The 22890-nt window shown below is 38.8% G+C and overlaps 1 protein-coding gene across 3 annotated transcripts in view; it reads right to left on the bottom strand.

The window, feature by feature from the left end:
* Positions 1-396: 396 nt before the first annotated feature.
* elp1 (elongator acetyltransferase complex subunit 1) overlaps positions 397-22890 on the bottom strand; it is a 28683-nt gene continuing 6189 nt past the window's right edge. For 2 of the 3 annotated variants that reach the window (XM_088344551.1, XM_088344552.1), the window contains exons 11-35: positions 22680-22850; positions 21158-21233; positions 20921-21079; positions 20726-20832; positions 18511-18614; positions 18322-18375; positions 17925-18030; positions 16810-16925; positions 16660-16733; positions 15295-15373; positions 15124-15203; positions 14895-15038; positions 10846-10931; positions 10576-10724; positions 9478-9601; positions 9316-9413; positions 9050-9251; positions 7818-7879; positions 7686-7748; positions 7556-7616; positions 6175-6291; positions 5989-6088; positions 3321-3681; positions 1786-1864; positions 397-534 (exon numbers count right to left, since the gene is read on the bottom strand). In XM_088344551.1, coding sequence (XP_088200677.1) covers positions 473-534; positions 1786-1864; positions 3321-3681; positions 5989-6088; positions 6175-6291; positions 7556-7616; positions 7686-7748; positions 7818-7879; positions 9050-9251; positions 9316-9413; positions 9478-9601; positions 10576-10724; positions 10846-10931; positions 14895-15038; positions 15124-15203; positions 15295-15373; positions 16660-16733; positions 16810-16925; positions 17925-18030; positions 18322-18375; positions 18511-18614; positions 20726-20832; positions 20921-21079; positions 21158-21233; positions 22680-22850 — 2834 coding nt within the window. In that variant the 3' untranslated portion in view covers positions 397-472. The remainder of the gene's footprint in view (positions 535-1785; positions 1865-3320; positions 3682-5988; positions 6089-6174; positions 6292-7555; positions 7617-7685; positions 7749-7817; positions 7880-9049; positions 9252-9315; positions 9414-9477; positions 9602-10575; positions 10725-10845; positions 10932-14894; positions 15039-15123; positions 15204-15294; positions 15374-16659; positions 16734-16809; positions 16926-17924; positions 18031-18321; positions 18376-18510; positions 18615-20725; positions 20833-20920; positions 21080-21157; positions 21234-22679; positions 22851-22890) is intronic. The other variant, XM_088344553.1, reaches the window with a different exon arrangement.

Here is a 22890-nt window from a genome sequence, read left to right as displayed (position 1 = left end):
CCACGCAAGCACGGGGAGAACATACCAACTCTGCAGAGGAAGTCCGGTAGCTGGATTTGAACCCACACAGGAGGTTCCCAAGAACTTAGAACTGCGCAGGCGTGCTGCCGGAAATCATATTATTTTCCATTATTAAACATTTTTGAAAATGTGCCTGAGAACCACTAGGGTGCGTCAAAGAGCCATACATGGCTGACCCCCAGTCTAGACAAAACAAAAACAAAATGCTCGGTAGCTTAGAAAAAATAAACTCATATTTCCAGGAGGGGCAATTACTCTCAATTATTTGCAGAAGTAACTTCTAGTGCTGCTATAGTTGAACAAATAGCTTGCCAGGAAGAAAGACTAAATTCTGTTTTGTACAAAAAATATGCAATCTGAATAAATAAATGCAGCCACAAGTAAATTATTTTTTAATTGTTGCTTTACATTTACACAAAATTCGAAGGATTTTAAAAAAAAATAGTTGTATTCAAAATTCCAGCTTCCACTCTATTTCGGTTCTCATAGTAGGCGGAGTACAGATCTCGATATCTGAAATGGGGAAAAAACAATCGGAATATTAGAAGAAAAACAAAAAAAAGAGTTTCCTTCTCCCCACATGGTTCTTTGTGCCTTCTAGGTAATCATTAATTATTCATTTTGCTTTTATTATTTTATTTAGATGATTTTTTATGAAGCACTTTTGAGTCGCATTTTAATGTCTGGATTGACTTGTATTTAAGTTTTAAAATAGCACGATTGGTTTTCTGTAATGTATATTTCAGTACAACCAAATACTATTTTTTCGTAGTTTTCACGTCAGTTTATAGCAACTTACAAAATACTCATTCCATAGAAAGTAAAACAAAAACAAAAAACAAGCAATGTTCATGTTGACTGTTCCTTGTTTTTATGGCACATTAGTGCCATCTGCTGGACATTTGCACTAAATAGCAGGTTTTATGTGTATTTTTTCCTAGTTAATACAGTAAATCACTTTTGACTTAAAAATGTAAACTGTCATATGTCGCTACAAACATTTTGAAAATTCTTTCTGAATCTGAAATATTTTCAATGTTTACTAGCTCTGATATTTTACTATAATTGTATATGACCCCTTCAAAATACTTTCGTTTCTTTTAAATTGCATTTGGGTTAAACAGATTTAAAAATAAGGTCATGGGGGATTTAAAATCTCTTTTTGCTCAATTATGAATAGTCATTTTTTACTTCTATATATGTTTTTGTTATAAGATGTTAATAAACATTGAATGTATATTTAGTTTAATTTAATAACATATTAGGGAAATTCAAAATTGTATGCATATTATTTTTAAGCACCACATAAAATTACAATAAGAGTTGCATAAAAATTAAATAAATCAATTCACACATTCACGTAATGACATCTTGTTTCACCACTAAAAATGATTTCAGCAAAAACAATTCAAATGTTAACCACAAGAGGGCACTTAAAGACCACTCGATGTTTCTCAAAGGCAGAACAGTTACTGTATGCAATATTATTTAATTGTAACTGCATTTCAAAGTGTATTCGCCCAATTTTCCGGCATATAAAGGCATACCGGAATTAGAAGGTGCACTTTCAAATTTCTGACAAATTTTAAGATGCACCTTATAGTCCAGAAAATTTGGAAAATAATCCTTGAAATTAGTACAATACAATGACCCAATACATTTTGTAATTTGATGTATAACTTTTCATCCTTTCAGATTTGATTTTGATCGAATTATTTGTGAATGTGCGTGGTATTTAGACAACAGTTAGTGCTTCTTGCCGACCTTGTTGTGACATTGGCGGCTTCTGCTGCTGCTGGAAGGATGCCATGATGCTATTTGCTGTCGAATCGGGTCCAGTCAGCTGACAAAAACAAAACAAACCATGAATATGAAAAATCTCACAGTTTACTTGTCACTAATGAAGGTCTATACTTGTAAAGTGGTGCCTCTACATACGAGCTTAATTGGACGTGCTCGTATGTTGACTTGTTTGTGTAATTAGCAAACTGTCCTCATGTGAAATAATTAAAAACTACTTGATTCGGTCCCAAACTCCCAAAACGTCCAAGTCAAGCCCTCAATAACTTGAAAACACAAATACTAATTTAACATAAAAGAATACAATAATTAAATAAATAAGACCATATTAAGAGAACAAAATCGGAAGTTATAATAAGCACATGCAATGGAGCCGTTTCGGTGTGGAGTGCCACTTTCAAATGTCCTTGTAAATCATTGTGCCACACCAAGATTAATGACTTGCACAAATTTTTTTTTTAATATCCAACAGAGATGCAATTTTTCACCAGTCCAAGCAGAGGAGGGGCGCTACCATAAAGCCTCTAAACAACACGGTGCGCGACTGAAAATGTCTAAATTGCAGGTAAAAATGCGCATTAAAAAAAAATTAAAAATTAAAAACATTATTTTGCCATGCACTCGCGTGCCACTGCTTGCACGAGACACTGCTTCAAAAGCATAAGCACTGACTGTATACACTTCAGATTAAAGTTATTGTAACTTTAAATGAACACACACACACATTTTATAGCGTTCCTTTTTATATTTTACTAAGGTAAACCACTGCCTAAACTCTTCTGTGGCTTGGTAACCTGTACTCGCTGCTTCTCCATGCCACACCAGAGTGTATGGTAATCCTCTTCTTGAATTTCTCAATTCCAACCATCGCTACCCTGGTTGTACCATACGATGACTCTTTTTTTGACGCTGCCTCAAGTTTTTAGTCCTAGTAGAAGGACAGCAACTTTTGCTCTCCGTGTCTGTATCTCCCACTAGCTTCTTGTTGTGTTTCCACAATAAAAGTCTCAATTTTGTCATGAATACTGGTTCACAATTTTGAAAGAACAGTCACGTCCCTGGTCGGTTTTATTGATGGCGTCTTTCTGTTCCAATAGCGTAATTCATAGGAGATGTTGACCCATTGTTCTCCTCGTCTAGGTCACATACATTAGGTTTGTCTATCATTTCCTGCTTTGTTACGATTTACATCAATCACCATTTTTTCTTGGAAGACACCTTACCATTTCCTTTTTTGGAACTCATGGATAGGGTCACAAAAAGGGAGTTCAATAGACAAACCTGCCGCAGAATATAACCAAGAGCGAGGGATCAGGTGCCTAATGCTGGCGGTAAGTGGTAGCCTCTGAGAGTACATATAACATGGAATTCCTCTCTTATGTCCTGCATGATTCCCCCCCCCCAAAAAAATCTCTGATATCGAAATTTTCATGTCATAATACAGGTATGACATCCATCGGTAAATACATTACTGAACTGATTTTATGAGATGTTATTACCGGCAAGCTGTTTTCCTGAGAGTCCTTTGGCCACACTTCCGGGATAGCCTCCTCCATGGCCTGCAGAGCTTCTTGAAATAGAGCCTGCAGCTCGTTGGCTTGTTTGTCGAAACGAAAGAGCACGAGACCCTTGAGCAGGGCTTGGACTTCCTCTGCGGCATAGACCAACAAATGAAAACCCAGAAACAGAAACGGGCCTAACGCCTTAAATGAAAAACAGCTCGAGCCTTCACCTCTCATCTTGTCTACGCTAGTGACTAGTTCTCCGAGGGCATACATAAGCGCTTGATCCTCTCTGGGGTTTCCCTTCTTTAGGCTCAGCTTCTTCCTCTCGGCCTTGCGACGGTTTTTCGAAGATCTCCTGCATCACAATGTTATTACGTTTCAAATCATTTCGATCCAAAAGAAAACATTGCCCAGAAAATGTACAGATTAAAAACAAATATCTATGCTTTAACACATGAATTTCTCTGAAGCAAATACAGTACAATAAGAAAAATTGTTTAAAAAGTATATATGTCAGTTTCCCTTGACATATAGTATGTGTCATAAATTTTGGATTTTTCCGGATCAGAAATTTCAGCTAAATATGTCACATATCAGAAAAACAGTGATATTTGAGAAGTGGGATGTAGTTTATGGGATTTACAGAAAGTGTGCAATAATAACTAAACTGAAATTGTGCAGGTGAATAAATGTGGACAACCCCCCAAAAAATCAAGTAGATCCTTCTGCAGAAATAACAGCCACTAAACCAGGGGTCGGGGACATATGGGTATTTTTAGGAGTATGTAGAGTATTCAACGTTTGGTTAGAATTCCGTTTTGCAATGTCAGAATTTGACCAAACATTGTCCAAACATGTGAAGTATATGAATGGTAAATGGTCTGCATTTATATAGCACTTTTCAAGTCAATGAAGACTTTCCAAAGCGCTTTACAATGTGCTACTGTTTCTTGAGTGAATCACATAGATGTGTTATCTGACTGATACTGCAGTAATGTGAGGTTGGGGACGGGGGCTATGGATGCAAGTTCGCATCAAAGGTCGTTGTGACTTCTCCACCACAGGGGGTGTGCCCCTCCCATGAGACTGGAACCCAGAGCTGGTACACGTCTCACCTTGCAAGGGCAGTCAGAATTTGGCCACCAACAAGGAGAAGCGCATATCCTAACAAGAACAACCTGATCCAAATTCTGGCCGGTCCTGACCAAGTCTCAGATCAACAAGCAGCCAGAGAACCTTGCCAAGCCACCAGATGTCAAGCTCTCCTTCAACACTCTGCATCCTAAGGTCCTCGTGCTAACAGGCTCTCGAGCCTACCAGGATTCCTCATCGCTCTAGAGCTGAGGACATTAAGACTGGGCCGTCATCTTCATTCACGCAGAACTTCTCAGAACATATCGTTGTTGGTAGGTATTAGTATTGGTGTGACGTAAAAGGGGGAAATCTATTAAAATACAATAACGTAGTCATCGAGCCAATGTTGTTGTCAATCCAAATGGTGCTGGTTAAAGTTCTTAACTTCTAGATTTGTTTTGTTGTATTTTCTCATTATTGTATGTGTTCTATTCAAGCTTGTTCAGTTGATCATTAGTAAAAGAAAAGAGTGTGTGTGTCTTGATTAAAGTATATTAAGTGTATCAAAACGGTAAAAAGAATTCACCTGAAGTGTGTGTAGCCACCCTTCAGAATAACTAAACAAGGTTTTTCATCGGTTTTCCTGACATAATGATCTAAAAACCTATGTGGTGCTCCAAAAAGGCGAGACCCATATTTGCTACAGTACATATAGCTCAGAGATAAAATGTTGCCTGCTCATATTTCCTGAGTGGCGTTTCAATTCTGTAGGCACAGCCAAAGCCGCACTTATACCCTGTTCCTTGATATGGGAGCTTATCAAAATGTGTGTTCACTATTGAGATACTTTATATAAAGCCCCACAAAAACAAACTGAACACTGAAAAACAACAGCCATGCACACAGAGCAATTCGATAAGGTGAGTAGTAGGAGTGGGCGGATCTCTGCACACATGGCACGCTCTCCTCTGAGATGCACCCACTGTGATGGATGGAAATACCTCAGGGAACTTTTGTTTTGATTTTTTTTTTTTTACAAAAGAACTCTGCTTGTAACTTGTTTAGAAACCGTGATTTACGAAAAAAAAATGAAGGTCAAAATGAGCATCAATGAACATAAGTAACTGTGGAGGAGAGACAATTTTCAAGTGTTATATTAGTTGATATGGGACACAGGCTTTGGTATTATTATTTCATCAAATCATCAGACTTTACACAGTGAAATACAATGCGTTGAAAATGTAGGTCTTGTCTGGAGAGCGGGTTAGGCGGACTTGCTTAATTTGGTCTTTAAATGTGTGGTATGGCTCTCTCTCAAAAAACAAAACAAAAAAAACAATCAAAATATTTTGTTATTATGGCTCTTTGAGTCAAAAAGGTTCCGGATACTTGCTTTAAACGCTTCCTATAGCTTCCACTGAGGGTTTGGATTTTGGCTTGTTTTTAAATATTGTTCTTTACTAAACCTCTCCAGTTCAGTCAAGTTTGATGGTTCAGAGCATGGTCAGCCTGCTTTAAATCACACCACATATTCTCAATAATATCCAGGTCTAGGGACTGACATTGTCCGTGTGTGCGCGCGACTTACGAGGAGACCCGCGAGTTGCTGTGCGAGTACTTGGACGCGCTCATGACGCTGCTAGCCTCAGAGTAAAGTTCAGCATCTGCGCAGTCAGGCCCGTCCTCGTCTGCAAGGACAAGAGATGCCGGGTTAATTTAGGCACCGAAAGCACCGTGGTGATCCCGTCAACATGTCAGCCTTCTTCTCCCTCACCTAGCGTGCTCGTTCGGGCTCGCTCTGCTTTCTGCTGTCGGACCAGCGCCAGACGCGAGCGGTGGCGGGAGAAGGCCGCTGCCTGTGTCTCCACCAGGAAGATCTGAGCTGAGGCCGCTGACAACAAAAGAAGGACGGAATGAGACAGACGGTGAGACATGAAGAAGGAACGACAGGCAGAAAAAAATACAAGAAATTAAATGAGGAAAAGTAAAACAGACAATAGGGGAGAACAAAAAGAGAATGAAAGACACAAGGTGACAGACAGATGTAAAGAATGAACTGCAGACAGAAATAAAAACAATGAAATCCGAGAAAAGAAAGAAATTAAAAAGATGAAAAGAAAAAGAAAAAAGAGACAAAGGTAAGAGAAATAAAAACAATGAAAAAGAAAACAAAAGAAAGACATAGACAAAGAAATATAAATAAGAACAACAGACAGAAATAAATAATAAAGAAGAGAAACAAAAGGACAATAAAAAGGGAAGAAAACAGGCAGTGAAGAGGAACAAAAGAAGACAACCAAAAAGACAGAAAGAGATGGATGAAAAATAAGAATAAAGAGAAACAAAGAGAAAAGAAAAAGGATGAAAAACTAAGAAAAGAATAAAAATAAACGAGGGAGAGAGATGTAAGAAAAAAACACAGCCAGAAAAAAAAGAAGACTAAGAACGAGAAAGAACAAAAGAATAAAATGAAAAGGAGCAACACAAAGCATACAAAGGGAAAAGAAAAACAAAAGACAACAAAAAACAGAAACATCCACCTCTCCATTATCTGCATAACCCTTATCCATTATCTGCACCGTTTATCCTCAGTAGGGTCACAGGGGTTGCTGGAGCCCATCCCAGCTATCTTCTGGCAGTGGGCAGGGGACACCCTGAACTGGTTGCCAGCCAGTCGCAGGGCACACAGGGATAGACGATTTGCTCGCTCATTCACACATAGGGACAATTTGGACCGGCCAATTAACCTAACGTGCATGTTTTTGGAAAGTGGGAGGAAACCGGAGTGCCCGGAGGAATTGGAAGAACAAAAAATAAGAAAAACAGACAAAGAAGGGAAACACAAGTGGACAAAGAACAGAAATGCACGAAAGCACGCACACAAAAGGCAAAAAAGAAGCGGAACAAATAAAATAGAGTAAAAATATTTAGAGAAAATAACAAACAATACTGGAAAATAAAAATAAAAACAAACAAAAAGACAACGAAAGAAACAGAAAGCAAAAAAGAAAGGTTTGGGAAAATAAATGGAAAGGAAAAAACAAAGAAAAAAAGAAAGGAGATAAAAAAAGAATATAAAAACACAAACAAAGAGAGAAAGTGAAAGAAAATTAAGTGAAAAGGAAAGAAAACTATATGAACACGGTAGGTTTTACCTTCAACCAGGGCAGGTTTTAGGTTGGTCTCTATGATGTCAGCCCTTTCGTGCAGTGAAATCTCAAGCACAAAAAAATAAAAAATAATCAAAAACCAGAAGAAGAAAACAAAAGACTTTGCTCCACTAACCAATCGTAGCGCCTCCTCCCAAGCCGCGCCTGAGATGAGCGTCAAAATGGCCTCCTCGCAGTCCTGCGTGCCCGTGGAAATCACAATTACTGACTGGTAAGAAAAAAATAAACTTTTTGTGCCAACACTTACGGTGGCGTACTGGTCAAGTAAAATGGCCGCTTCAGTGTAGCGTCGTTGTTCGTTCAGCTTTCCTGAGAGGAAGAAAAAAACCGAGCCAATACAATAATTGCATAAGCAACACGACATATGCCCTCGATTCAAGTCAAGTCACATTTATTTGTGACGCCCTTAATCACAAGATGTCTCAAAGGACTGCACCGGTCACAATGACACCATCTCCAGATCTTGAACCAACATGCAGGCAAGAAAAAAACTCAAAACCACCTAATAAACCACCATCCACCTCAGCACGAGGAAAATAAGGAGCCTTGAGAAGGGGCCTCAGAAGCTGTAATCCCCCTTCCAGGATGAACAGGGTGCAATAGATTTAGAACTTGGTAACAGTAATCCATTTTGCTTTTTTTCCTTTCTTTGATTGTCGGACATCTTGCTGCTAACTGTACCAAGGATAAAACGTCTCTTATTTTCTTTCTTTTAGAACCATTTTTCTGTCCTCCTTTTCTCTTTTCTTACTTTTTATCTATATTTTTCCTTTCTTTTTTTGTACCATTATTTCTTTCCTCACTTTCACCCTTTTCTTTCTTTATATGTACATTTTTCTTTCTTCTAATTCCATTTTTCTAATCTTTTTCCCCTGTAGGTTTTAGATGAGGGGATGGTGTCATAATAGTCTGTAGTTTGCAATAATCTTTGATCTGTGCAGCCCTTTGAGAGTCTTGACTTGACTTACTATAGGTAATATGTTGAAATTTGTCCAAAAAGTGCATGACAGTAAAAAACGCCTGCCTGTTGATGATAAGCAAAGCTAAATTTACTGAAAGTGGGGAAAAAAAACAAGACATAATGAAATGATTTTATTTTTGGGGAAAATAACACAATTATCTTTGTTTTGATTCTATTTAGTCCGTCTTGCTGTGAGTAAATAAGGGGAGCAATAGGCAGAGGTTGACAGAATGGATAAAGAGAATTTTCAAAATGTTTTCGTGGCGCCATTCCTAAGTGAGAGTGAAAGAGAGAAATAAATTACACAGCAAAGACCGTGATGTACCATAATTAAAGACACTGTCAATACAAAAAATTGGTTGCAAACTGGTGTAGTAAACTACAGAAGACTTGTAGTGTCTGGAAACACTGCAATTGAAACCATTTGCCATTTCTAGCTCTGAGTGAATGTTGACAACTAATGGAGAATGACTTCATGGAGCACAAAGAATAGCTCAGAAGCCAGTGACCACTGTTACCTGCCAGGTCTCTGGCCAGCAGGGCCAACTGGTCTTTGGCCAGGGGGATTTGCTGCGCCACGCAGATAGCGTTCCTCCAACTGGCACCGACGGTGAAGGCCTGCAAGGCGCTCTCGAGCTCCCCGCATCGCCACAGCAACAGGCCAGCCTTCTCTGCCTGCTGCTCTTCTAGCAGGTGCCTGGCGTAGGTGCGGCTCAGTGCCTTGGGGGAGGTCACACATTGGTTTAAGAGGACCGGGAGCCTGAAGTCACGCGTTCTGACCGACCTTGTAGTGCGCGCTGTCGGACGGGTAAAGACGCAGAGCTTGGCTGTAAAGATTTTGCTCTTTCACCAGCTGCAGAACTTCAGGGAAGTGCTCATCTCCTAAAAAATAAATTGTGAATAAGTGGATATGTGGCTTCCTATGTAAAACAAAATCGAGGCCTACCGGAATGTGTGAGGTGTGTCAGGGCCTTGCTGTAACGCTTCAAGTGTTTGTCGATGGTGTAGCGCTGGTAGTTAACCTCAAGGTTCTTCAGCATGTTCAGAAAGGGGAGATATTCTTTGGGGTCCTGCGTGAACATGTAAAACAATCAGGTGGTATGTAACCACACTTCATACTAGTTATTGATCGATATGGGATTCTGACGGTATAACGAAGGTTGGGGTAAATTACAGATTCTCGGGTGCAACCTTATTTTGGCTTGAACGGATGTTAATCAATTCATAAGGCTCTAAATGTCAATAATTATACAACAGTGGCTTCTCCATATCCGATATTAATGTGAGCTTTTATTTAGATTTCACTGTATCTCTATCAGAAATAACCAAAAAAACATTGAATCTGTTCCCGGCTATAAAATCCAACTTGCAACACAAGAATGCGGGATCAGGTCTGTATAGTGGAAAATGCACATGATAACTAGTACAAGCAGATGCTGGCGGCAAGCAGTCTTGGGCACTAGGCCCGCGAGTGATAGCGTCTGAAACTTCATTATCTCTCGTATGAGGGACACCATTTTTGCTCGAAAGACATCTCGTGTCTTGAATTTCTCCTAACTAGAGTAGCTTTTCTGTAGATGGTCTCGTGTAGGTCAAAAAACAAAACAAAACAAACAAAAACGGTAGAACTATGAAGCGAAATTCAGTTTCCGCTCTGAAACTAAACGGGCATGCGAACTTGCACAATCCTTTGTTGACAAAGGGCCTCTTGTTCAATTACAAATGCATTAAAGCAGTTGGCCTTCTGCAATGTCATGTGCGGAACACAATGAGACAAAAGCGACATTATACGCCGGCTGCGTCGCGCTCAAATACAAACCCCACGGAGGCGCTCGAGAGACCTCCGGACTGTCAACCCGAATCCTGCCAGCTTTGTCAGTGTGTAACCACAGGTAGGCGATATCATCTGATGTTATTTGAGTTAAAATAGAAGTCACGGATGTGCCGTGAGAGGCAAATGTGTGACCAGATTCTAATTCTTACATACAATTACTTTTTATGAAATAGAAAAAAAAGCCACACAAAGATTAAAATCCCTTCATACCTTCTGCGATTTCTCCGCCACCATGAGCACCAGGTCGAAGTCATAGGTCCCGAGCGAGTGTTCGTATAAGTCGTTGACGTTGACAAGTAAGAGGAGGTACTTTAAGGCCTCCTCAGCGGTCACTCGGCTATCTCCTTTGGGGGGGTTTGCTGTAAATGTGATCACCAGGTTTTTAAGATTTGCCTCGAGGACAGCGTATGGGTTCTAACTACTATTATGCCAACGCAAGCTCGTGCACGAGATCGGAGTGCCCAAATATGTCCGGCTCACCTCGAAGCTCGTGAACTTTCTGCAAAGCGATCTCAAGCTCAGGTGTCGACTTCTTCACATGTGCCGTCAATATGGCCAAACAGAACCTAAAGTAATGACAGTAAAAAATGTATTAGGTTAGCCTATTTTCACATCCATAAGGCACACATAAAAGTCTCCGATTTTATTCGAAATGTGAGCCGCGCCCTATCGCCCAGCCCCCTTTTTGTAGTAGAGGTGATGAAGACTCAAGTCCCCGCTAACATTTGAATTGTGGCCATGTATATAAACCATCGGCCGTGTGTTGATTGCACAACGTGTTTGAGTTGTTCTGAGGCTGAAAATGCCAACGATACCTGCGTTTAAACTGGCCGGCATCAATTACACTGTGGAACATGGCAATCGAGCTGCCGCGAGAGAACTGATGATTAATGACTCAGTGGTTTGAAAATAGAGGAAGCTGAAAAGACGATTTCCGACAGGTAGAGAACCTAGCTCAGCTTCCGCGGATGAAAGGCGAAATGGCCTGAAATGGACGAAAGACTGGACCATCGAGCAAATATCAAGCGACAGAAGCTTTTAGACTGTCGCGGAAAGGGACTCTACAGTAGGAATGAACGGTTGAGGGAGATTTGGCGCGGCTGTTCTTGTCAGAAAGGGAGGATAAAGACTTCGATACACGGTACAAAAAATAAGTTCCAAACTCAATTTTGCTCTTTTTTTCCCTAACAATTTTGTTATATCCCGGTGTTTTACTTTGTGATAAATACTTAAATCAACCAAAACTAAAGTCAATTTGCTCCCACTCCTCTTATTTTTCAATTACGCACTCTTGTATGAATGAATGAAAACTTTATTTCGAACATCCCAAAATAAAAACAGGACAAAAACAATGAATCAACAACCAAAATAATGTTAACATGTTCGAAAAGGGGTAGTAAGAAGCAGACGCTTATTTTCCCTACCCCTTCTTCTTCAACATTAATTACATTTTACAGATAGTGCCTCTTTTGTGTCTAAATATAACAAATTCTCACGGATATACATATTACATCGGTCGGATATCAATAATTATAATAATAACAAAAGTCACATACTAATCATCGTACTACCCATCTATTAACGTTATAATGCTACTAGTCACTAAATATCATTGTGACACCAATGATAATAACAATAGCAATAATAACAGTTATGATATAATAATAGTAACAATAACAACAAGGATAACTACCGTAAATTCCGGACTATAAGCCTCAACTTTTTTCCCCAAATGTTCAGCCTTGCGGCTCATTCAGTTAAGCGGCCAATTTATGTAATTTTTCTAACTGCCACCAGCGGCACTCGAGTACAAAAGGTACGATTTAGACCGGTGGAATTGTGCGCCGAGGTAGACGGCATCCTCTTAGTTTGCGTACGAATTGTCAGTCTGACAAAGGTTCTTTCCGATAATGAGGAAGTCGCCCTTGATGACGGCAGTTATAAGGAGAAAGATGAGGACGGTTAACCGTGAATTTCGCAATTGCGGTATGGCTTTTTTTAACAGATAAGCATGATGCGTTGCGAGCGTGTTATTAGTAGCGCGTTGGTACCTTTCCCAGGCACGGTTTGGGATGAAAATTATATTATTATTATTAAAGCTTTGAAAACTCTCTCGGTGTACTGTCTTTCTTTGTAAATACGTGTAACCTTGTATAATATGTATTTGCAACTGTATATTTTTGTAATGTATTTATTTTAGAGACTTATTGTGATATGTTTTCTACGAGCGAATCAAAAAGAAGGGGCGGAGCAAACGCGGAGTGACGGGAAGTGGGGTGAAGCTGAGTTTAATCTGTTTGTTGTTGCAGCGGACAATAGTGGATACAGGTATATATTTTTCCCACCCTTAACTTTGGAAATATACATTTTTGTCATTGGATTACTTTCAACGGGACCCGGACTTTAAAGGTCTGCATTAAATTCTAATTACAGGTATCATTTTCCATTCATGTTGCCGATAGTGGTGTTTGAATTGTATACTATATTTATAGTTACAATCGCGGCAACTAGTCAAATTTGGGATAATCTTTTGATTTTGCTACATGTTTTAATGTGGGCGCATGCGGCTTATATACAGGTGCGGCTTGTGTAAGGACAAAACTAATAATGCCCGTAAAATGTAGTGCGTGCGGCTTATAATCAGGTGTACTCTATAGTCCGGATTTCACGGTATAGTTTTAAACACAGTATTTCTAGTTTTAATTTACTACAGCCCTTTATGTTCTAACTTCCATCTTTCCAAGTGAATAATTTTTGGATGTTTTCTGGCACTGAGTTTTTGTTGACGTAAAATAGCAGCATTTTTCCAATAAATCATCCAATTTTAATAATTTGGACTGCAGGAATAAAATATTAGCATGGTCCCGATATCATACTCTGTATGGTTCTAATTGCGCGTTTTTGGAGGATAAAAAAGGGCTGTAGTGAACATTTGTAATCATTGCCCCAGACTTCTGCACAATATGTTAACTATGGCAGAACTAGAGAACCATATAATAAATACAATGCATTATAGTTTAAAAGGAATTTGCCTTTATTAATTATTGAAATGCTTTTGGATACCTTAGTTTGTGTGTTGTCCAGCTTAATTTATTGTCTGCTATGACCCCTAAATGCTCAATTTCTGATACAGTGTCTATTGCAGCACCATCCATTTTTACTTCTAAATCTTGATTTGCCCTGCGATTACCAAAGAATATTACTTTGGTTTTATTTAAATTTAAAGATAATTTATTTATACCCATCCATACTTTTAGGTTCATTAATTCACGATTAATACAGGTTACCAAATCAATATAGTTATTATTTGAATGGAAAATGTTGGTGTCGTCTGCAAATTTGACTAATTTTAATAGTTTTGAAACATTAAAAAACATTGTTAATATATAAATCAAATATTGTATTGTATGCTTGTCTGTTTGGTTGTAAGGCGGTTGAGCGGCACTCGCTGCAAACAAGTTGGTGCCCTGTATGAGTCTATAAAGAAATAGAAACAGCTACGGAGAGTGCACCTTGTGGATGTGTAAATACGTTACTCTTATGTTATTTATTGGAGAGTATTTAACACATTAAAACGTGCGTACTTATTAAAATAGCATAAAAGGAAGCAAAATTAAGTAACTTGCAAACATTAAACACTCAACTTTTGAAACCTAAATTTTCCATATTTCAGCTTGTGTAATGATAGCTTTGTAACAGTCGCCAATAAATGGAGCTTGATGTGCATTGGGCTTTATTTTAGACAATGCATGTGGATGTGTGCAAATGGATTAAACACTATTTGTGTTATGCAATGAGAAAGATTATCAGTTTTTCTCAACCTTTCCTTTTAAACAAGGCACACAAAAATATTCGTCCGACAAAGAAAAAAAAATCCTGCACTTGTTTTCCGTTGCATTCATCAGGTTGCCTAAACTGACAATACAACATTTTGTAATAATCTGTAGTTACCTTGATTCGGGAGTTATACAAGTTATTCATTTTGTTCAATATTTTTATGTAATTCTGGATATTATCATGTCTCTAACCTGTTTTACCATTTGTTTATCTTGTTTTTCTACAAAAAGAACCAAAAACATGACCTAAAATAATATAAATGAAATGAATTGACGAAAATACAATACACTTATGAAATACTTTATTTTTTAATACGTAATAAATATTTTTAAAAGTAGATCCAGTTTTTAAGTTTCAAACATTCAATTAAAAGGGAAACATTAAATATATCTCTAAGATATACACGAAGTTTAAAATGTAATGTAAAATACATTGATAGGTTTTTATAAAAAACAAATAAAACAAAAACAAAATCGGCTTTTAAAATGACCACTTTCACATAATCTACAAAGCATATGTAGGGTGTACAATTAATATTCATTAATAATTAACTGCACTTTTTATCAATTTCCTTGGAGAAAAAATCCTAATGCTCGCCTTAACCTGGGTTGACGCAATACTCAATAATCACAAAAGCGAAATAGTGTTACCCACAAACAATAAATGAAAATAAATTAAAGTTGTCAACTGACTTGTTGGTATTTGTGTCTTCCATGGCTTTACGAAGAGCATCACACACAACATCCACCTTCTTGCATCCGAATGCATGTGCTGGCTCTTGCAGCTGTGAGTTTTCTCCAGGGCGAGGATACATGCTGCGGGTGGTGTCTTCCTCTCTGCCGACCGAACCAGAAACCACATTAAAACCCCAAAACAAACTCAACGCGGGCGGTCTTTGTCAGGTGACCATGTCTGGCTGACCTGAGCTCCATCAGGAACAGGTTAATGTTGGGGATGGAATTGAGCTGCGTCAGGAACTTGTGTGTGTTATCCAAGAACACCTATTACAGTTACAGAGTGGGGAGAACAGAAGAAAAAAATAAATCCAAGTTAAAAAAAAGCATACTAACGTTTTTGGAAAATGGTATGCACCTTGGGGTTGTGGTCAAAAATCAGGTTGAGGTTGATGCGTAGTTTCCTCATACACTCAAAAGCTTCCCTGAACCTCAAACTGGTAAACAAAAGGCACCACGTTATTTCTTTCATGTTTCCTTCCTTTACATGACATGGAGCAGTGTTTCTCAACCCAACGTCCTAATGGTAAAAAACGTTTTAATCAAAATAATTTTATATACAGAGAGAGAGAGATATATATATATATCTCATCTCATCTCATTAGCCGTACCGCTTATCCTCATTAGGGTCGCGGGGGGGCTGGAGCCCATCCCAGCCATCTTCGGGCAGTGGGCAGGGGACACCCTGAACTGGTTGCCAGCCAGTCGCAGGGCACACGGGGACAAACAACTCATTTGCTCATTCACACCTAGGGACAATTTGGACCGGCCAATTCACCTGAAATGCATGTTTTTTGGAATGTGGGAGGAAACCGGAGTGCCCGGAGGAAACCCACGCAAGCACGGGGAGAACATACAAACTCCGCACAGAAAGTCTGGAGCTGGATTTGAACCCACGACAGGTTCCCATGACATGAACTGTGCCGCACAAGCGCTAACCACTGCGCCGCCGTGCTGCCATACTATATATATATATATATATATATATATATATATATCTCTCTCAATATAGTGAATATTGATTATTTGCCCGCATTCTTGCTGCTAAGTGTATCCTCAAACACCAAAAAGGTTGGGCAAATTAAAAACAGTACCCTTTTTTCACTTTGAGTTTCCATAGTTTGTATTCTTCCTATGGCTTTGTAACACTCATTTGCATTAGCATTACACAATTAAACAACATCTAGTGGTCAACTATTAAACAGTGTCCCTTTACATTTTTCCAGATGAGCTATAATGTGGCATGAGTTGACACTAGTAATGTGTTCTTTTAGAATGTCTTCCAAAGGTATTATTTTTCTGTAATGGCTGTGGGACAGAGGGCAGTGAGAGGAAATAATTTTGTTGTAAAGTTGTATTTTTCAACGTTTTTTCAAGCAAAACTAGGGGACAGAGAAAGCTCAAGTCAACTCCAAACACAATTATGAAACCGTATATCCACTCCGCACTTTCTCATCATCAATTATATTGATCTGCTGCTACCTACGGGATACTGGAGAATAATACAGTTTGCTGATTGACTGGAAGACCGTACAAATTAGAGGTGGAATCAAAATAGTTAAAAATTGATATTTTTCGTTATGACTAAAAACAGAATTGCATCGATATTTTAATTACTGTGCTCGTTACCTGACCGTGCTGGTGGGTTGAGTCAAAAGCAAACAAAGGTCCCAACAAAACACTAGAGGTCGAGAAACACTGACATCTGCACTCATCTACTCACTCATCCAGCCACTGCCTGAGCTGGACCAGTACAAGTGATCGATGGTGGATAGTCTCCAAATTGCCACGCGGCATCTGCACGCAACAAGACTTCACGGTGAACTCCTGCAGAACTTCCTAATTTGAATAAGTCTCAACGTTTCGCCGTTACCTGTAAGATAACCCGCGTGTCTCGCGGCACCACCGTGACCACACGGGATCCTCGTTCCACTCGCCTCAGCGTCTCATTGTTCTGCCCGCCGTCTTGGGCCAAAGCTGCTTGCAGTGCTGAAGAGGGGCGAGTCATTTTCAAACAGTATTTATTATGAAATTACATTTTTTTTCAAAAACCTTGCTTTTGTAATCTAGTTTTGTTAGTAGTTTTTTTTCCGCAATAAAATCCTGTACGCCATTCCTTTTCTCTCCAAGTGTGCTCCATTTTTGGGAGGCACCTGTGATGGTGATCCAAGCAGATTTAAAAGAATATCTAAATCTATATAAACCACTTTACAAATTCCGATTTGAGTGTGTGTGTTTGTACGTGACTAATTGGCTCCAAAACGGCAACCCCCGAAATGCGTGATGATCTCAAAAGTTATACTACAGGCATCCTGGAGTATCTTTTGCGAGGTTTCGTGTCAAGGCACCCCAATTAATACAGAGAAAATCGACAAACATCTGCTTTCATAGGGTCTGCTTCCATGAGGTCTTAAACACCCTCTAAATGGAGCTCTCGACCAGCGACCACTCCAAGCAGCCTAATCTTCTATCGGCCCAGTAAAGCCAGGCCATTTTGCTTGAATATGATAAAGCAATGAGGCCTTTGCAAGCTTTTAATGAGTAGAACCAGATAGGGCTTATTTCTTTGTGCAATACATTATGGTAGAAAACGATGAGGTTTAAAATTTACGCATTTAAAACAACTTGGAGGACGAGTAATTGCCACATGATTCCCAAGGTTAAAACGTCACAGACTCGCACTTTTATTCTTTTATCAAATCACCCAACTTGTAACAGTATACAATAATATAAATATGTTAAATATAAAAATAATGTTGAACATCTGTATGAATCACACTTTATTTTGTTTTGTAACTTTTGATGAATTTTGTGATAAGTTAGCAATTTTTCAAAAATCTATATGGTGGGTTTATCATAATAAACTTAAGTTTAATGGATTCAACAACAAAAAACCCACTTGCTTGCGGATTTTGTTTTTTATATTTACTACGAGAGTGCATAAAGGTGGGTGCCTCGAAAGAAGAAAATCCATAGATTTATCTATACCTTTGAGGCTGAGAGTGCTGAGTTGGAGGCAGCGGCATGTGTGCGAGTGCGTGGTGACAACCAGGAAGTCATCACAAACAGCAAAGGACGACACGTTGGAGGCGAGCTGTGTGAAGTAAAGACGAGGATTAAGTGAATGTGCCGGCTATTGTTACGATGCAGTATTTTTTTCTCATACACAAATATTGTACTGTTATTACAACTTAGTCTCTTAGCACAAAGTTGTATTTTTTTCCTGTCTTTCATCCTGTTAATCTTTTTGTCTTTATCTTATTACATGTTTACCCTGGAGTTTCATGTCCAATCTCGTTGCATACAATGTTTGAGGGTGTTGATATCAATGATAATAAAGACAATTAATTTCAGTGTAGGCTATCTTGACTAAATGGCTGCCTACCTCCATGTCAGCAACATAGAGGTGAGATCTGTCTGTCAGGCCCAGCACACACTCCTGAAACACAATTCGTGTTAGTTTCAAATGAGTCCCGGGCAGCAGTCAGTCCCTTGACTTTTTTTTTGTCCATCTTTATAAAAGAATGTTGTTCTGATTTAAATGAATGTTTAAAATTCTATTATTTGTTTTCACCTGGCCATCGACGCTGCAGAGAGCCATTTGAGTGCAGGGAACAGGAAAATTGACGACACATCCGTTTGAATCCTGCCACTCCCTTACTGAGGGATCAGTGCAATCTGCAAAAAAAAAGAACTTTTAGGCGATGCACAGTGAAACATACATCGTAAAAGTCGAACATTTTCGCGAAAAGTAGTGAAGCAATCTATCACAATCACATGTGGACCGTGCCTACGTGACTGTGTGACATGCAAACTTCGACCTAAAAATCTGTTTTTGAATGATTGACAGGGATTGCTCACATTGACATAAATACCAGTGGTTCTCAATCAGTCTATCGTGAGACTTTTTCTGGTGTGCCGCAGGAGATTGATAAATTTCATCTAAATGTTAAAATCAAATTGATAAATATTTGCAGAAAAACGTATCTGTGTTGTCTTCCAATCATCACCAGGGGAACTGCAGTCAAGTCAAGTCAAATTTATTTATATAGCCCTTAATCACAAAAATGTCTCAAAGGACTGCACAGGATTACAATCACACAATTAGCTGATCTTAAACCAACATGCAGGCAAGGAACAACTCAAAACCTCAGCGTGAGGAAAAAGATTAAACCTTGAGAAGGGACCTCACAAGTGGTATCCCCCTTTCAGGATGACCAGGCTGAATTACATTTAGCAGTACATTACACAAACATAGTAAACACTAGAACTGTAATATGGCGGCAGTGGCTCAGGAGGTAGAGCGCTCGTCTTGGGATCAAGGGATCCCAGTTCGAATCCCGGCTCGTCCGTGTTACATGTCAAAGTGTCCTTGGGTAAGACACTGAACCCCTAATACCCCCAATAAGCAGGTTAGCGCCTTACATGGCTGCACGGCCGCTATTGGGAAATGTGAAGCACAATGTAAAGCGCTTTCGGAAGTCGTGACTTGAAAAGCGCTATAGAAATGCAGATCATTTCATTTCATAATATTCTTACGTACTGAGTAAGTGACAGCAGAGGATTTTTTTAAAGAATTTTCTGATAAATAAGTAGAGTGGGTAAATTTTGGAAAATAACTTTGTTTGTAGATGAAGTTTGAGATTATATTGATCCTCAAAAATTACTTTTATTCTATAATATTAAATATGTTGAATTGGAAGGAGGAAAAAATCAGATGTTCTAAAACAATCGGCCGACTTACTGCCAGCTATTTTTTCTTATATTGCAAGAAAATAGAGAATAAAAATGTCAAAACATGATAGAATAAATCAAAAAATGATAACAAAAAGAGTTATCAACATTATTCCTCATACTTAAGCATATAAGACTAATTTTAACTTCAGGGCCCAAATTGCTAAATTAATGGCATAAGTGTGCCTTAGCTGGAGTGCTGGGGATCTTTTCAGGGACTCACGTTTAAATTGTGATGCAGGTGTGTAGGATTTTGTTATAAAACGATTACTGAGGATTTTTTTTCCCCCTAAATTTTCTTTCGTTACAAAGATTTAATCTCTTGTAGTGTTTATCAACTGTTTATCAGATGTTTATTTTTTTAAGAACTCTTTTAAATTAATATAAGAACTTCGCTGTTAGATTTCAGATTAATTACAGAAAAGAGATAAAGTTTCATTAAATTTCTGCCCTGGTGCTATTTTTTTCAATGATGTTTTTTCTCCATTGCCTTTAACAGCGCATACATGACTTTTATTTTAAGTCAAATAACATTGGGAGGGGTTTTTCAATGTTCTATGGTTGATTAATGGTAGTCAGCAAATACAGCTATAATAGGTGCTATGAGAGTGGTGTCTGTGTTTGGTGATATCTAATGGACATATTTAAAACTGGAAGTCATTGTTTCACGCAATGCAGCTCATTTTACTCTCTCTTGTGCTTCTCTCAGCGTTATTTCGCGGGCCACAATAAATGATTGAGCAGGCCACGAGTTCGAGACATCTTTTGTACTACGTCCCGCAACAAAAAACATTTTACCCATTGAAGACACTTTAATAAGAACAAATTCAACTTGGGCTGCATCACAATGTGTAAAAAACTAAAAAGGGGGGCCGGGAAATACATTTTTAAAAGCATTTTCTGTGGGTTGTACCACTAAAACCATGAAAAAAGTGCACCTGTGCCAAAAAAAGGTTGATAAACACTTATGAGGGAAAAAACAATAAAAGGCACAGACAAGCGAAAGCAATTGTGCCCGAGCAAAGAGAAGCTTAAAGCGAGTGTTGCTGACTAACCCCAAAGAAACTTTCTGAGGCGCCCATCCTCCAGCTGCAGGACCACCGAATGCGTACTAAGACAATGGACTACGCTAATCACTACTCCATCAACTTCAAGACGACATCTGTAGGAGAGGAAAAATAAGACAGTAATTATGAATTATTCAGTCAGACAGCAACACTCTAGCTGGGTTTTTCCCCCTTATTTTGTACCTGACTGAGAGCATATCAGCGTCAGCATCCTGGCCGGGGCACAGCAACATTAGAGCAGAGGACGTAGGCAGAAGTCCAGTGCTAACAGCCAAAAAAAGATTGTCCTGAAGCCACAGCAGATGGCGCAGAAACAGCGGCACATCTTGGTGGATGCCAATCCTGCAGAAACACGTGTTTAAAATGAATTGTTTGACTGCATGATTATGTTGACACCTTCGTATCCGTCGTTTTTGTTACTTGAAGGTTTTGTGCTCAACCAGGGGATGTGTCACAGTCCTGAATCCATTTGCAGCTTCATCAAGTTCTCCAGCACCTGTTCGATCAAACAGTTTGAATAGTTGCTAAATGGGGGGACACATTTCTTTTTTTTTTGTGTATAACGCGCCCCCTATTTTTTTATTGGAAAACGGTATACAATCTTGTATCACTTATTCTCAGCTCATATTTCAGGAATGGATACAACGAGAGTGGAACCCAGGTCACAGCAATGAGCATTGAATTTTAACCACCGGACCACCAGCATTGTAGATGATATATAAAAAGGCTATATATTTAACCTCATCATCACACTATTTTTAGTCAAGCTACCAGAGCTGAATGTTCATTTTGTTGTGAGTTTCACATGTTACAATGACAATAATTTCTATTCTAAGCATTGTAAGTGACAATTTTTTGTCATTCTAACATGTTGAATGCACAATATTACAAAAAAGCACACATAAGTCACACAGTTTCTTCCAATCGTGCGAAACGTCCTATCGTACAGTGCACCCTCTGTCTATGTAAAGGGGTGGCCAGAGACCAGCTCGGTGGTCATAGGGTCTTATTTTTTTGTGGCCACCATGATTTTGCAGAGCTAGTTTATTTCTCCTGGCCATAGATTTCACCAGGGCCACACAAATTGCCACTGGAATGCTCTCCCACTTCTCCATGACAAAATGACCGAGCTGGGGGATATTAAATATCTTGTGCTTCTCCACTTTCCGCTTGAGGATGCCCCAAAGATGATCTATTAGATTTTACTTGGGGCACGACACAAACATGTTTGTACTCTTCGTCCGGTTGCTACCACACATGTTTCACACGATCTGAGCCAAATCAAATATGCTTTGTCTCTTCAGAGGATATATTTTCAGAAAGTCATGGCATTTGTTTACATACTTCTTTACATTGTGTCAAAGTGATATTTCCTCAGCGATGTTCGAATAAAAAATTGTAAAGAAATTTCTGCAAAACTGAAGATTGTACTCACTTTTGCGACACACAATAAATGTTTTTACAAAATTCTGCTGAACAAGGGCATAGTGTAACCTACACTGAGAGTGCACTGACCCCAAACAGGAATAATTTGTTGCAATGTTCTGCATTTTTAAAGCTGATATAGAGTTAATGTGAAACTCCAATTGTGAAACTTATTTCACCCACAAAAGCAATTGAGACAAAGCATCTTCCAACTCACTACAGTGTAATAAGGAAAAAATGTTACTTGTTTGCCAGTAACATCCATCTTTGGATTTATTGAAAAGTTCCACAGTTTAGAAAACATATTCAAAAGCAGCTAATGTCGCTGTATGCCAAAGGCATAGTTAAGAACAGGTAGCCCCTGGGCTACAGTTTGGACACCTCTGTTTTAAATGTTTTCCTCCTTCAATCAATTTAATTCAGTTGATCAGGTTTGCTATTAACACCAGGTCATCTAAGATATTTAGGAAAGTAATTATGGAATGTGAACTTTAAAGTATTTATTTTCTAGACCAACCTTGGCTGTAGATGGTTAAATTCCCATTAGCAGTAAGCACTGCTAGTTGGTTGGTCTTCTGAGTCTGGCAGAGGAACGTAACCTGATTAACAGGTGAAGTGAGCTGGAGTTCAAAGGAGCACATTGGTGGAGGGACCACACTCTGCCTGAATGTGGTCACCAAGATCTTGTCTGCAGAGGTTAGAATACAAATTTTGATAACATGAATCCA

The sequence above is a fragment of the Urocampus carinirostris genome, chromosome 9 (assembly GCF_059441175.1).
Source record: "Urocampus carinirostris isolate Australia breed hairy pipefish chromosome 9, RoL_Ucar_1.0, whole genome shotgun sequence".
In the NCBI taxonomy this organism is placed as follows: Eukaryota; Metazoa; Chordata; class Actinopteri; order Syngnathiformes; family Syngnathidae; genus Urocampus; species Urocampus carinirostris.
This window is presented reverse-complemented; position numbering and strand designations above follow the sequence as displayed.